This window comes from Pelodiscus sinensis, chromosome 1 (assembly GCF_052426305.1).
Source record: "Pelodiscus sinensis isolate ZL-2025 chromosome 1, ASM5242630v1, whole genome shotgun sequence".
NCBI lineage: Eukaryota > Metazoa > Chordata > Testudines > Trionychidae > Pelodiscus > Pelodiscus sinensis.
This window is the reverse complement of record NC_143052.1, coordinates 322,239,611-322,256,459: the sequence shown is the minus strand read 5'-3', so window position 1 is coordinate 322,256,459 and position 16,849 is coordinate 322,239,611. Positions and strand designations below refer to the sequence as shown.

Genomic DNA, 16,849 nt, shown 5'->3' with positions numbered 1-16,849 from the left:
TTCTCCATCCCACATCCCAGCAGCGTTTAAAGGGGTGTGTGTGACTGACACCTAGCAAGCGTGGCCTCCTATGCCTCATCTGCGTATCCTCGTCCGCCGCCTTCTATTGGCTGGAGGAAGCCACGCCCCCGTGCTTTGCCCCTGCTCTCTACCTCAAAGACCGCCCGGAGATAGGAGCCGACCCCGCCCCCTTGTACCGTGGCCCCGCCTTTTCCCCCCCGCCCCTGGCTTGAGGCTGCCCGGAGACGGGAGCCGGCGAGCGTTCTGGCAATTGGTCAGCGCCGAGCGGGCTTGTCTATTGGCTGCTAGCGCCGAAGGTGGGCGTGGCCGGAGCGCGGCGATTGGCGGAGGGCTGAGGGATGTGCGCGGGGGAAGGGGCTGCTTTGGGCCGGGAGCGGTGTGCGGGGAAGCTGCCGGAGGATGGGGACAGTCGGCGGAGCGGGTCGTTGAGCAGCGCGCGACCAGCCCCTCCGACCCGGGCGCACCCGCTCCCGGTCCCATGAGGAGCTGAGCCGAGCGTCGGGGCAGCATGAACCGGCTCAGCCCCGGCTCCATCGGCAGCGCCGCCTCCGCCACCGAGTACCGGGTCTGCAGCAACTGCCGGAAAGTGCTGAGACAGGTACCGAGGGGGCGGCCGTGGAGCCGTTGAGGCTGGGAGGGGGAAGGAGGATGGACGCGGTGGGGCTGGGACCTTGGGGGCGCAGGGCGTACGAGGGCCCCACGGGACCGTTGGGAATGCGAGGGGGTGGGACTTGGGGGGAAAGGGGCCGCTGGGGGGGGGGAGGAGCGACGGAGCCTGGGTTCGAGGCCGAGTCCAGGGGGCAGCACCCGAAGAGGTGTGGGCGCGAGGCACTCGGGGGGGAGGAGACCCGGGCGAGGATGCTGGGGGGAGGAGGGGTAGCGAAGGAGCTGGCCCCTCAGCGCATGGGAGGGGGAGACCGGCGTAATAGCAGATCTGAGGCCGGGGGGCAGCCAGGCACCTTAACATAGCTAGGGGGAGAAGAGGGGGCAGGGCAGTGTCTGGCGCTAGCAGGTGTGTAGGTATGAGGAGAACGGGGCATGGTCCCAGCCGTGCGAGGCGGGGTGCCGTTGGGCATGTCAGCCCCAGTATGGCAGAGAAGAGTGGGGATGAGCAGCCCGTCTTTCCCACGGGCGAAGATCCCCTCTGCTTTCACTGATCTTTGCATCTGCTTCTCCCGGGTCTGAGGGAGATGTTTGCCTGGCCCATTGATGTCCCTGTTACCTGGTGAAAGCAGCCTTCAGCCACAGCTCCCATTAGTGGGGTTTTTAGTTTCTTATAGTTCGCACTCCCTTATAATGCCTTTTTTATTAGCGATTCTGTGTGGGAAATAAAATATACCTGGAAGTCTGTTTTTAGGCTTTTTGATGTAATAAAGCACCTTTAACTTTATGCTGTGGGGTTTTGTACAAGGGGGAGGGGGATTCAGCAAAAGTGTTTACCGTGATGGATTATCATTAATACTGGCTCTGGTTGATTTTCCTAGAGTGGGGGCTTAATTAAAATACATTTATCACTACAATTTCTAGAAAACTTTATTTTCAGACTGCTTCTCTGAAATGTAAAGCTTCCAGGGAAAAAATCTATCTGGTTATTAATCTGGCCAGAATGTCCTTTGCAAATATTCTAATAGTTTACTACCTTCTCTTAACATCTGATTAATTGGGAACTTGAGCATTCGAGGTGCTTTTTGTTTGTCTAGCGCAAATTAATTAAAATTGCTGAGCTGTGCAAATGCATCAAGACTGACAAAGAAAAATGCAGTATCTTTTTTTATATTGATCTTTAAATATATTTTGTCTTACTTTTTTGTACATATCAAGAAAGCATGTAAGTCAGTAAGCTCAAATATTTGCGCTCTTTGTCCAAAAACTGTTTTTCTTCCTCCGTGGGTCAGGCCAAGTGCCAATCAAAGTTGTTTTTCAAGCCTCTTTTTGCTGCAGTGGTCTGCTGGTGTGGTTTTTTTTCTTGGGTAAAGGGTTTGGTTTTAGGGAAGGGGGGGTGTAGAAAGAGAGGGAAGCATATTTAAAATCTATGAAAGAGATGTGTATCTTAAGAATCATGTTTATAAAATGTTTTAAGGGAGACAAACTCTTATTAAATGTGTACACATGGAATGTGCAGTTATTCCCCCCCATAAACTCTTAGATCATATTACAGTTGATACTTGGTGCTCAGCTCATTGTAGTCTAGCTTGTGACAAATGTAATGGATCTGAGAATTGCATATCATTGCAGTCAAATGTTAACTATTTCATTGCAGGGACAAACTTTTAACTTTCTAACTAATTGTTTTGAGGAAAAGAAACACTTCTGAGAAGTTTAAAAGCCTGAAGTTCTGTCTGTGAGACTTTAAAAATAAGGAGTAGTCTTGTGGTGCCTTAGAGACTAGCACAGATAGATATATAAATAAAATCATGAACTTTTGTGGATAAAACCCACTTTTAAAGGGATTGGCTTATTAACTGGTGACAAACTGACCTATGTAAAGTAAGAAGGGGAACCTGCCTTGTTTTTGTCAAATAAACACAGTTTTTGTTGACTAATAAACTGGTATATGATAACCCTAGTGTTTATAAAATTTAATTGATCTGAAATTTCTTGAAGTCATAGTGAGTAGGTCTTTTGTTTTATACCTTTTAAATACTGATAGCAGTGGCTATAATGTATTTTCTGTTAGTCTTCTATGTGCATTACTTTCCTAGTAGTGATTTTGAAAGTTTATTTACAGGCATATCCTCTGATTAAATGCTACTGTTTAAGCAAATTATGGAGATTAATGATGGCATTCTTAGGTATCAGGGTCCTGGGCACTGCATAGGAACCTAGTTGATTAAGTGAACATGAACAGTTCTCTGCTGACCTGTCTTGTGAATTCTCTGCTGGTGAGCTGTATAGGAACTTTTGCTACAGAATACATAATTCCAGTGGCAGTTATTGAAATTAATTTAAGAGCAAGTGACTTGAGAGGGCTATTTTGTGGTTGAATTGGTTGTGATGTTATGGCTTCTAGCCTAATCAGTCTAGCCAGAAAACACAGCAATATACAGCTTGTCTCATTTGTCCTGTAAGCATTTAATATGGTTGGTGTAATAAAATCATTGTAAACTTTAACTATTTGCACTAAATTAGCTAATTTACAAATTTAAAAATGTTATTCTTCTCAGGTATAAATGTGATGCAAACTTTTATCTGGGTCTCAGTATATATGCTAAAGTGCCCTGAAGATGGTTACTTCATCTTGTCTTATGACCATATTCTTTTAAAATTTGTGTGACAATGCATTGGAAAAATGACTGATCATAAAACAGTGTGAATTGGTTCCTATTTTCATCTATCTGTATTTTAAATTGTTAACGTGTAGTGTGAGCAACAATTATTGGTAAATGGAGGAAAAACTAGATTTAGAATGCACTATCTGTTTATTTTGTATTAGAGTTATGTTTTTTTAACGGTGTTTTCAGTCTCTGGAAAACTGTGGCTTTTTTTCCCCCAATATCGAAGAGCCCATTTTACAGATGTTAACACGAATAAATACATTTAAAATGCAGTCTTTTTCTAGGGATCTAGCGAGGTAGTCACTGCTGTCTTGAATAATGCATGCTAGTTGAGATGGGTGTAAATGCTAATATTTGCTTTGTAGAATTCAAGAGGATTTTCAGGAATGTCACCCAGCTAAATTAAGGAAATGCCTCCGTAGTAGAGCCAGTTGAATTTGAGTGACTTTCTGAGTAGGCTGAACCAGGCTGTGAAGTGAGAAGTACTTCTCAGACTACACAATACTTTGTGTACTGTCAAGAGATTGTACAGTTTTTTTTTTTTTTTTTTTTTAAAGGGACCAAGTAGTTAAAGTACTGGTGAAATGAATGGATCTCTTCATTTTATAATGTTACACTTAATTTTTATAAATGTCAGATAAATGTATATACTTCCTTTAATGCACACTACTCTTCCTACTTATCATAATGTCTCACTTCTCTGTTTTGAGCTGTATCACAGCTGTTAATTTTTTTTATGGTTTCTTAGAATTAGTCACCTGCTGAAAGTCTGATGGGATGGGATTTTTTTTTTTTTTTTTAAAAGGGGCTCTCATGAATTAGCACACCTTGACATGAAAGTGCAGATATGCCAGCTCATGGTTTTATCATAAGTTTTGTAATATTTTTTTCCTGTGTGTTTGTCTTAGAACACCACTCTTGAAATATTGCTTGTATGTGAGAATCTCAGCTTTCATTGAAATAAATTCTAGCAATTATATTTGCAAAGAAAAGATTGGAAACATGAACACTAAAGGTTCAAAACCTTGAAGACAAATTTAATAAAATGCCAAATGTATAACTTCTTTTTAAAATGACACGATTTTAAGGGTCTCGTGCATGATATTTGAACAATTGGGAGTTGGCAGTATTGCCATCTGCCATATTTTCTTGTTCTTTGGTGTACATGTAACTGCTACCAGGCAGATTCAAACGTGGAACCTCTGAATCTTAGTATAGAAGCCACTAGAGCTTGAGCTATAAAACCAGCTGGCTCTCAGCCTAAGCTGTTGAGCTCACTTATTCTTCTTCTCTCTCACTGCAAGTGGTCTAAGTGCCACTACATGGGACAGTGAACCATGTGTGTAGGTGACATACACTTAACTTGCTGGCAAAATATTCCTGGTTTTAAGCAAAAAGCATTTTATTACTTCAAATTTCTTAGCAAAAACAATGAATCTGGTAGCGCTTTAAAGGCTAACAAGTTTATTGGGGTTATCAGAGTGTGAGCTTTTGTGAGCTACAACTGGCTTCATCTGAAGAAGTGAGTTGCAGTTCACGAAAGTTTATGCTCTAATATCCTAATACATTTTTGGGTATTTGTGTTTAAAAAATTTTTTTTTTGCTAACTAATGGTTCTTATCTGCCCCCTTGACTATCTAGTCTTTAGGTGCTTATAAACTCGGCTTTCCCTTGATATTTTTTTTTTACCCACTGCCTTTTCTTGTCGTCCCCCCTCCTCCCAGTTTTCCCTTCTTCTACCCCTCCTCCCGTCTCCCCTATTTATTTTGGTCCTAGACATCCAAAACTCCAGTCATCTGAAGAAATGGGCTGTGCCCACGAAAGCTCATGTTACCATCTACATGTTTTGTTAGTCTATAAAGTGCTGCCAAACTAGTTGTTGTTTTTTCAGTTTACCAAATAAACTTGATAGCCTTTAAAGTGCCACCAGACTCATTGTTTTTGCTAAGAAATCTTTCAAGCATTACAAGATTCCGTGTTGTTTTTTTCTGAAACAGACTAACATGGCTACCTATCTGAAACTTCTTAGTGCAGTGTTTCTTAAACCGTTCAGTGGTACACCGGTGTGCCATGAGGCAGTCGGAGGTGTGTCATGGAGAACAGAGTTCAAAATGGCTGCCCATAAAGAGGCAGGCAACTTTTTTTTTCTCAATAACTTTCTCTCCCAACCCTTTTTTTTTTCCTCTCAGAAAAATCCTTGGTGTTCCTCATTAAAAAAACATTGTTTGGTGTTCCTCAGTCTTAAGTTTAAGAAAAACTGTCTTAGTGTGTTCTGGAAACATCTGAAAAATTGCATGGGGCAGCGACTCATCCTTTCCTCTAATAACTGCAATGAAGAGACAAGAATGGTCTTTGATACTTTTCTGACTATATGTCCCTGTATTTTTCCATTCTACAATATATTTGGAGAATTGTACTTTTTCCTTAATTACTGGCATTGCTCTGTGGTATCAGAGTTCTATTCTCAGCACGAGATGCTCACGTGCACTAATGTTGAGCATTCCTCTGTTCTTAACTTATTCCAAAACATGAAGTAGAAACTTTTGTGTGGGGGTGAACTGGTCTTTGGGGGAAGCCCCTCCCCTTGAGCCTGAAGCTCCATACCCCCCTTCACTCCTTCCATCTGACTCATACTTGAGCTGCTATCATATCCCCTCTTAAAATTCTCTTTTCCAAACTAAACAAGCCCAGTTCTTTCAGTTTTCCTTCATAGGTCACGTTCTCTAGACCTTTAGTCATTCTTGTCGCTCTTCTCTGAACCTTCTCCAACTTCTCCACATCGTTCTTGAAATATGGTGCCCAGAACTAGACACAATACTCCAACTGAGGCCTAATCAATGCAGAGTAGAGCAGAATGATTTCTCATGTCTGGTTCACAATACACCTGTTAATGCATCCTAGAATCATGTTTGCCTTTTTTGCAACAGCGTCACATTGTTGACTCATATTTAGCTTGTGGTCGGCTATAACACCTAGATCCCTTTCTGCTTTACTCCTTCCTAGATAGTTGCTTCCCATTCTGTATGTGTGAAACTGATTGTTCCTTCCTAAGTGGATGTCATGGTATCCTCACTCTGAGGTTACTCTCCCGAGGAGGGAACCCAAGTGACTATTGTGAGCAAATAACTCAAGGGATTAATAGAAGTATAAAGAGTTAGGTTTGTGGTGGCTGACAGAGCCACATAGTTAATTGCCTGCTGGGTGTGAAGATTTAAGTTCTCATGAGATAGCTAGGTAAACTTATGTGCCATGCTGGGGTGGAGTCAGTGGCTGTAATACAAAGAGGTACCACTAACATAAGGAAAGGACCTGAAAGCCAAATTTAGTCCAGGATTTCCATACTCATATTCTTTGAATTGCTTCCAGTTCTGTGTACAGGCCCAGAAAGACCAGCAGAAGTGAAGAGTTTTAGTAAATGGATGAGACAGTGATTTAGAGAAGAGAGTTTTTTGGCTCATTAGGGACTAAGGAAATTTGGGGAAGTAATTAACTGTGGGCTCCATGTAAACCAAAATGGAATTAAACTGCCAGCATATAACATTAAAAAGGTTATAGAGAATTTTTAAACTAAGGGCTGGGAGATAGCTGTCAGGTGTGGAGGGGCACACAGTTGAGGTGGAGACAGTCCATATGGATGAATTTATTAAAAGGTGAACTTTATATTCCAATAAAGAGGAAGGAAAGAAGTTGGCAAAACACATATATGAAAGAGTGATGAATAGTCAAACATAAGAATCCCATTTAAATCTAATGCATGAATTTAAACTAAAGCAATTAAATACTGACAGATATACTCAAATGCTTATATACAACTGCAGAAGCCTAAATACTAAGATGGATGAACTAGAGTGCCTGGCATTGAATGAGGATATTGATATAATAGGCATCCATGAAGCTTGGTGGAATGAGGATAATCAATGGGACACGGTAATGCTAGGATTTGGGAAAGATAGGCTATAGTTTATGCTGTTTGGGAAGTGACATTATTTATGAAATACTGAATAGTCAAAGTAAAAAATTGACATAAGTTAAACTATACCACAGACATCCTATGGGTAGAAATTCTATGCTTTACTAATAAGAGTGCCATGTCAACTTCCAATTCTGGTTTTAGCCAAGGTAACTGAGATGTGCTTTTGAGACTTAGCTGTGGTTTGAACTTCTAGTAGTAGCATTCATCTGCAGTACTGACTAAATCAATTAGTAAAAACTTAAAACAACAAATAGTCTAGTAGCACCTTAAAGACTAACAAATGTAGATGGTATCATGAGCTTTTGTGGGCACAACCCACTTAGTAAAGGGAGCCAAGTTATTTAACTTAATTTACTCTCCCATTCTGTTTTTTTTCCTTCTCAACTCCCTTTTTATCACTAGTCCAAGGAATAAGACACCTAGCAGTGGTAGAACAGATATCCAGCTACAAATTTAATGTAGCTCAGCGTTTCCCAAACAGAGGGAACTCCAGCATGTCCACAAGCACTGCTGATCAGCTTTTCCCTCTTCCTCCTAATGCCTCCAGGGGCACCTGGCCATGGGTTAAGGCAGGCTTCCCATGGCAAGATAACTCTTTGGAGGCCTCAGATGTAGACTGGGGTCCTTCAGCCTTTGACTAAAGAATGTGTTGAATTTTTAACAAAGGCATATTTTCTCTAAAATGCCTTTCGGTTACTGAAGTTAAATAGTCGTCAAAGATGGAAAACCAGTTTTAAACAATTCAAATGCAAGTCACTCATCTGTTTTTTCAATCCTTGATTTTAAAGTTTATTTTATTAGTAAATGCTGATTACAAAGTGAGCAGTAGAATTACATAAGAGACGAGGAGTCCTGTGGCACCTTATAGACTAACTGAAGTGTCACTTCAGTTAGTCTATAAGGTGCCACAGGACTCCTCGTCTCTTTTGCAGATTCAGACTAACACGGCTACCCCTCTGATAGAATTACATAAGAATCTAAGAGCCAACAAAACAGCATGGTTAAAAACATTTTAAGGAAAAAATTAAACTAGAGACCTAGTTTGTTTCAGTTGTTTTGGCAGATTCAAACTTCACTATTACGGAGTGGGAGACTATTAATTTAAAACTGTATTTTTTTTAAAAGGAGATGTGCATCCAAGTTGCTGCCTCAATACATCTCATTCCACAAAGTCTTGAAATTTCCACTCCAGAGTGACATCGCTTAAAATAATGGACCAAAAACAATATGGTTGCAGATTAATCTACATCAGTGATTCTCAAACTTTAGGAGCGTGAGGACCTTCGGTTTGACTTAATTTTCTGGGGACCCTCTGTCCCACCCCTTCTCAGAGGGCCCCACCCCATCCCTTTTCTGAGGCCATACTCCTACTTATTCCACCCTTCCTCCCTCACTTTCACCAGGCTGGGGCAGGAGGTTGGAGGGTGAAAAGGTGGTGAGGGCTCTGGTTAGGAATATGGGCTCTAGAGTGGGACCAAATTTGGGGTGAAGGAGGAGATTCAGTGCTGGAGTAGGGGCTGGAGTAGGGGATTGAGGTGCAAGACAATGGTGAGGATTCCAGCTAGGGGTGTGGGATGGGACTCTGGGCTGATCCAAGGGGGTGGGGCGCAGGGTTCCTGTGGCACTTTCTGTAGTGTCCAGAAGTGGCTGACCTCTCTCTCCAGCCCATGGAGGCTATGTGCAGTGCCTCTGGGACTGCAGGCCCTGCCTCCACAGTTCCCATTGCTTGTGGCTCCCAAGATTAGGGAAGAGAATATTTGACACATTTAATGTATCCAAGAAAAGTAACAAACCGAATAAATATATTTTGTTGGGAGCTGGGAGACTTAAAGGCTGCCTTATGTACATTAAAGAAGGCAAAAATACTTTGCCTCCCTCTAATCTTTTTGTAAGCCACTTACATGGAAAAAAAGTCTTGAGAAAGGTAATAGAAGTACAGTGCTGCATACTCAGCCTGTTTGTGCATAGGAGACACATAATAGTACATGCAAAAGCATTTCCATCTTTCCTTGTGTTTTTAGATGGGACACTCATGTAAGCAGGGATAGCTTTTCCTGTGTCCACTAAATGCTTGGCTGCTATCCAGCCTTTTACTACAGCATATGATTTCATTGGTGGTGGTTGTATTGTGAGTACTAGGATTTGTGCTTCATTTTTTTTTCTCGTCATCCTTCGTTTCTTGTATTTTAACTGTCAGAATATCTCCATATCTGTCATGTAGTTTCTCACTTATATGAACCCACTGTTGATGCAGTAATTGAAAATATTAGCATATGCTTAATGAAGATACAGAAAAATATCTCATTTGGCCCACCAGTTTAGTGAGAGGTGGTTTAAGATGCAAACATGTACAACTGTTTGAAATACCATTTTTATGGAAGTTTCAGTTACAAGCAGTGTTCCCTCTAAGCTGCAGGGCAGCACAGTTTAGCCTGGGTGGGGCTGATTAATCACTTGTTATGTCTAGACTACATGGAATTTTGGAAAGAGGATATGCAAATTCTGTGGGAATTTGCATATTTTCTTCCAATCTCACTTTCAAAAGAGGATCTTTCGAAAGTGAAAGTAGTCTGAATGCAGCTTTTTTGGGAAAAAAACCTTTTTTGGGAAGAAAAAAAAAAAGCTCTTCCTTAAAGAGATTTGCATATCCTCTTTCGGGAAAAAAAGTCGTTTAAACGTGCCCCCAGTCAGTAAGCTCTGTGCACTAAAACTCTGACTGGGCTTGGCTGATTAATCACCTGTGAGATTGCTGCCTTGCAGCTTAGAGGGAACACTGGTTACAAGGTGGAACTCTTCACTTGTTCCAGCCCAGTCCAGGTTGGTATGACCAGAACTGGTTAGTTTGAGAGCTGTTCATTCAGTATAATATAAAGTATGCCTCAGACTAGTTCTCTTCAGTCTGATATCCCTGTTGAAATACACACACTAAAATGTTATAGTGGAAATCTCATCAGGTTGAGAATCTAAAGGGCTTGGGCAATAATACACTTACTCCTAGAGAGAGCTTGTCTAGACAGGAGCTGAAATGGATTGGTGGGGAGATTTTGTGGCTCTTGCATGATGCCTCATCTAAGCTTTACTTACCCAAACTAAAAGAGCTCAGCCTTCCTTAAAAAGAGAGGACATGCACATGCTAATTGCATTTATGTGGATAAATCTTCATGTGGAGTATTCACAAGCAAAGCTGTGAGGATAAAATCAGTGTTTGCAGCATGTCCTGCCGTGGTTGTAACATGTCCACTATATCCTTCAGCTGTAAATGGCTTGTGAACTGAGAAACTAAGCACAGTCAGTGAGATTGGGATTCAAGCAGAGATTATATATGTAGAGTTATCAAATGCTGTAAGCCAAAAAGTTGGAGACAACCTGAAGTGCAAGGGAAAAAATGGTTCTGGAAACTTAAAATTCTGTGCTCCTCTCCCCTGTGCCAGGAAGCCTTAAAGCTTTGGAACTTTCGTGTGGAGCATTTGACACACCTGCAAACCCTGTACCTCCTTGGAGTGCAGAATGCATCAGTGGACCATCTCAGCAGTTCATTCCATGGCCGTGAGTGGTCCCTATGCCTAAATGTCACAAACTCAATTTTCCAAGAGTGTGGTTTTCCCCAGATAAACCTGTTTGCCATGTGACACAAGAAAAAGTTCCAGCAGTTTTGCTCCTTCCTGAATCACAGCTTGGGCTCCACCGTGGATTAATCTGGTCCTTTTCAAACTGATGAGACTGCGCTTCGAACCACTGGCGACTTGCTCCATGTTCTACTTGTAAAAGGTGGCATTTTTGGTAGCAGTAACCTCAACCATGAGGTTGGCTGAGTTCCAGACCCTAACATCAGAGCTTCCATGTTCTATAAGGTCACACACAGCTTTGCTTCTGAAGGTTGTCTCCCAATTTCACATCAATCAGGGCATTTTCCTCCCTGAGTTCTAGCTTAAGCTGCACACAGGGACAGGGAGCAGGGACTTCAGTCATTGGATATTCACAGACCACTGGTCTTTTACACTGAAAGAATACAATCATTTCAGAAGTCCATTCAGTTGTGACTAGGGCAGACAGGATAAAAGGGCTTCCAGTCTCCTCTCAGTTAATTTTGTCATGAATCTCGTCCTGCATCCAGAAAAGTTACAACCTCGCAAAGGTGCCTGCTCTTCCACTTAACAGCACAATCCACCAGCATACAGACTTCTTCAGCAGCTCTCCTGGTGCAGGTTCTCATCCAGGAAATATGCAAAGACCCAATGTGGTCCTCAGTACATACCTTTTCATTGGATTATGCCATCACCCAGCAGGCCAGAGACAACATGGCCTTTAGTAGACATGTCTTTCAGTCAGTGGATACCTAAGCTCTGACCTCACCTACAAAATTGGTCTTAGTAATCATCTAATTGGAATCAACATGAACAAGCAATCAAAGCACTCGTCCTTCAAGATGTGTTGTTCATGTCCATTCCAGTGTCCACCCACCTGCCCCTGTGTCAGAGTAGCTGGCAAGAAGGGAATGACGGGTTGACGGGAATCTATATCCAGTTCCATGAAGGCATGACTTTAGGGGGTGTCCATGCTGACCTGAAGGATACTTCTAGGGAAAAAAACTTCCAGCTGCCATGAATGTGCATATACACACTCCTGATTAGAATGGACATGAACAATACATCCGAAAGAACAGCAGTTACAGGAAAGTTGAGTAACTTTTGTTTTAGTTAAAATAAAGGCCCGGGCAAACCAGTGTCTGAGTAGAATTTTAAGACTCCTGGATTGCAGTCCTTGTTTGCTGAAAATAATATATATCTTGCTATGATTTGCTATTTTGGAACTCATGGTTTTGTGCTTTATATTCTAAATTGATTTCAACAGTAGCAGGCAGGATATCTAGATATGTGTAAATTAACTAAACTAAGGTGTCTTCTGTTGCGGTGCAGTCAATAAAAAGAGGCTTGTTAGAATTTATAGCATTTTCAAAAAAGGGTGTATGGTAACGAACTGCTAATATGGGTATAACTTTCTTGAAGATTTTAAAATAAATACGTATTTATGATTTTTAAAGAATGGATTACTATGTATTAAGAACCAACTGTTCAAGACTAATTTCCAAACAAATCGTTTCTTCTATGGCTAGTACAAAACAAAATAAAAGTGCACAGCACATGGAGTATGATCCACCCAGTAGGCAATTAATAAAATACCTGACATGCTTAGAATGCAAAGCTCAGTAATTCAGAGATGTTTTCCAAAAGGAGAAAGGCGTTTATAAGCAGCTGGCTGTGGGAGGTACTGCAAAATTGAACTGACTTGTATAATTCATCTCACTTTTAATGACAGAGATGAGAGGTTCACATCTTAAGAACATAAGAATCTTCCCTTGTATTTTGGTGAATTCATGTTCGTTTATTTTTAAAAGGGTTCTCTCACAGTCTTAAATTAATCAGTGTAATTGTCATATAAAAAGCTTTCTAAAAGGGAGTTATGACAAGAGCAGTTGTTTTTTTTTTATTTCCTCTCTCCAGATAGAATTTGGTTTTACATATCACCCAGGAAAGTAAAGGTACTTTGAAGAATTTTCCAGTGATAGCAACAAGTTAAGTTTGATGGGGTAGTGATTTATAATATGACAGTGTTTATTCACTCAAATCGTTTTTACAGAGCTGTGGATTTTAGAAGATGACTTGTTGCAATGGGCAATTGGCCAGGACATGAATTATCAGTTTCCTCTACTCGAATAGTGCAATGGCTTCTCAATCTTCTACTTGCACATCTGTGAAGAAATAGCAAAAAACCATTACTCAAACATGATACTCAAACAGCAATTTGAATGGTTTACAGCAATTGTTTGAACATTGGGTAAAGGCAAGCAAGCAATATTTAAGGCCACTTAAATATCAATAAAAACTTCAGTTACATAGCAGCCTTCATAGGAGAACCTGTTGGGTCTTTATAATAAAATATTAGTATAGTGATCAGATTAGGGATGTAATAGTAAAGTAAACTGATTAACTGATAAGTAAAAGCTTATAGGTTAATGCTATAGACCAGTGTTTCTTAACCAGTGGTACGAGTACCATTAGGGGTATTCAAGAGAAGTCTGGGGGACACATCAACACAACTGAAATTTGGAGAAAACTGATTTTTGTTTTATAGTGCTTTATTATTTTGGTACTTTTTGCACCCAATAATTTAATTGTCCACCCTGCTACGATTAAACAGATGTGTTGCAATGATAGAAAAAGGTTGTGTGTGTCTGAAAACTGTAAGTACTGGGGGTACTTACAATTTTTTTTAAAGGGGGTCGTTATAAAGGGGTACTTGATTTAAAAAAAAAAGTTGTGAAACACTGCTATAGACTACACTCATTTGCTCCCACCAACACCACCCTCATCCCTTGCTAGTAAATTTTTTAGCTGGCTGATCAATAGCCCAGCTCAGTCCTGGCTTGCACTGGGTCCTGGACCTAACACTGCTGCGGCTCTACACTTCAAGTGTAGTAGGAGCCAGGCAGGCAGGCAGCCCATCTCAATTCTGGCTCTTACTGGCTGCCCAGGAACTATAGAATAGTCAACTAACCAATAAGAATTCATGAGGTTAATCGATTATTCAATTAACCAATATTTAACATCCCTAGATCCGATAATAAAGAGCAGATACATTTTTTAAGTTTAGCTTTAAATGCCAAGAGATGTTTGATGCTGTAATAATTACAGTGGGTAGCAAAAGCTATAACAGTACTTCATAGCTGCAAATATCGTAGGTACAGTTAACCAATCACTTCATTGTATGATCTTGGATTATACAGTCTCACCTTCCATTCGTTTACTGCTGCTTTTCAAGCAGCAGGGTCCCCTACCCTCTTGCTCAAGTACAGGCAGTCCCCGGGTTACGTACAAGATAGGGACTGTAGGTTTGTTCTTAAGTTGAATCTGTATGTAAGTCGGAACTGGCGTCCAGATTCAGCCGCTGCTGAAACTGACCGCCAGTTCTGACTTACATACAGATTCAACTTAAGAACCCCAAGCTTCCCCAAGTCAGCTGCTGCTGAAACTGATCAGCACTGATTCCAGGAAGCCTGGGGCAGAGCAACTCTGCCTCGGGCTTCCTGTAGTCAGCACTTGTCAGTTTCAGCAGCGGCTGACTTGGGGACGCCTGGGGCAGAGCAGCTGGGGTGCTGCTGGGTTGCTCCAGTAGCACCGCTCCTCGGCGCTACTGGACCAACCCAGCAGCACCCCAGCTGCTCTGCCCCAGGCGTCCTGATTCAGCCACTGCTGAAACTGACCAGCAGCGGCTGAATCAGGACCTGGGGCAGAGCAGCTGGAGTGCTGCCGGGTTGGTCCAGTAGTGCCCAGAGCGGTGCTGCAGGACCAATCGGCAGCGCCCCAGCTGCTCTGCTCCAGGGTCCAAAACAAAAGCCTGGTCTGCTGGGGGGGGGGGGGGCACACTAGCCGTGCCCCCCCCAGCAGACCAGGGACACGGGGAGCAGAGCCGCAGCGGCAGTGGGGTGCCGCGCCCCCCCCCCAGCAGACCAGGGACATGGGGAGCAGAGCCGCAGCGGCAGTGGGATGCCGCGCCTCTGAGGCTTTGCTCTGGCAAAGTCTCAGAGGCGCAGGACTCCCCCGCGGCTGCGGCTTCAGTCCCGGTGCCTGTGGTCTGCTGGGGGGGGGGGGGGGGCGCGGTCCCCAGCAGACCACAGGCACCGGGACTGAAGTGGCAGCAGCGGCGGTTCCCCGCACTTCTGAGGCTTTGCTCTGGCAAAGCCTCAGAAGCGCGGGAACCCTCCCGGTGCCCCTGGTCTGCTGGAGACGGTCTCCAGCAGACCAGGGGCACCAGAGTAGCTTACGAACGGGGCTTTCTCGCCCCGGAGCTCGCAGGTAGCAATCCGCTACCTCGACCTCCGGGGCGAGAGAGCCCCGTTCGTAAGTGCGGATCCGACATAAGTCGGATCCGCGTAAGTCGGGGACTGCCTGTATCTGAAAGATTGTGTACCTACATCCTCTTGTGATGTTCCTATAAAATAAGCTAATATTACAAATAGCTGATCATCAGCCAGTAAAACACTTTGTGGATCAGATTAGGACACCTGTGCAACCTCCTCATCTTCATTGTTTTGGATGGACTAAATTGGAACTTGATAGGAGTGCTGAAACTATGGGTGCTGGGGTTTCCATCATATACAGGGTTTACATTTTTGTTCAATGGCTTTTTAGTACCGCCACTATGAAAATTGTTTCAGCGCCATTGGAACTTGGTAAACAATTCTGGCAGGAAAAGGACTAACACTCAGATACCTTTCCATTCGTTGGCCATTATGGTCTTTGAGATGCTAACTGGTGTAAAATATAGCAAAACTGTCATTAAATGAAGTAGTGTGATTTTGAATCCTTATGGGAAACAGATCTTTACAGAAAATGGCACTTTTCTAACTTTAATCATTTTTCAGATTAGAACTGCAGTTCAAGTCATTGAAATGTTACTGCCAAAACTGAACATGTGATGAATGTACATAAAGCAGAAAAACAATCTGGACATAATCATAAATATTTGCTTGCTTAGTTCTGGAGCAAACAAACAAAAATAGCTGAGCACCATAAATGTACGTTGAACACAGTATCACAGACTAATCAAAAAAGAGACATGATTTAGAGTGTTTAGTATATACTATTGGAACTGTTTGCTACTTGATGTTATGAAATTCATTTCTGCTTTGATAAGTTATGGTAAAACAAATAATTAAATGAAAGTTGAAAAGCCAAAAAAAAAAAAAACCCTGAACTTTTGATTCTGATCCTTCCCAGCCTGTCAAATCTCACTTAAGACATGAACTAGGGTTTGTCATCCCTGTCTGTCCTGGGTTTTGCTTTAGATATCTTCTGTGCTAAATCCACAAGTTGTTTATCCACTGGTAATGTTCAGAGGGATGCTTTCTGTGGTCTTTTTACGTGTTCTTCTAGCTGCCAGTGGTATGTGCGCTGGCTTCATTTCCAGATATTTCCATCTTCTTTTCTAGATAATTTTAGAGATACGGTAGACATGAACTCTAACCATTCCAAGTATTTGTTGTATATTGTGGCAAAGCTCTGGCGATGCCCCATGGATCCTGCACTTCTAGGCAGTTGTGTGCCTCAGAGGCTCACTGTGACCTCCCACATTTCCTCTACTCTTTTCTAGAGGCCAGGGTCACAGTTTTCTGAGCCATCCTAATCATTGGCAAAGCCAAAGGATTGGGGTGAAACGCTGCTGTAATCCTGGTCATGCTTTACAGGAAGAGAGGTGGTTTTTTTTAAGTGTTATGGGGAGAGTTGGGGGTGACCCGGGACCCTAGGTAGCAGCGGCTGTCAGGTTTTCTCCCCTAGCCCCATACAGCAACCTTTTTTGTGGGCCACTTCCCCAAACACTCCCCTAGTACTTTCTCCCTGGTGCCTGAGCAAATTTTTCCTGCTTCAGCCCAAATACTCTTCCTTTTTTGCAGTCTCTAGCCACACACTTCTTTCTCTCATTCCTTCACTCTTCTCTGTCCCCGACCCTTCCTTGGGGGGGGGGGAGGGGGGACCTTTTAAAGTAGCTCAGCAGGCCTTAATTGGTTGTAGGTGCCTGATAA

General features: G+C 42.6%; 1 protein-coding gene across 2 annotated transcripts in view; it reads left to right on the top strand.

The window, feature by feature from the left end:
- The first annotated feature begins 355 nt into the window (after window positions 1-355).
- Window positions 356-16,849, top strand: part of SESN3 (sestrin 3) — a 66,306-nt gene continuing 49,812 nt past the window's right edge. The window contains exon 1 of one of the 2 annotated variants that reach the window (XM_089775725.1): window positions 356-619. In XM_089775725.1, the coding sequence (XP_089631851.1) occupies window positions 530-619 (90 nt within the window). In that variant the 5' untranslated portion in view covers window positions 356-529. The remainder of the gene's footprint in view (window positions 620-16,849) is intronic. The other variant, XM_089775726.1, reaches the window with a different exon arrangement.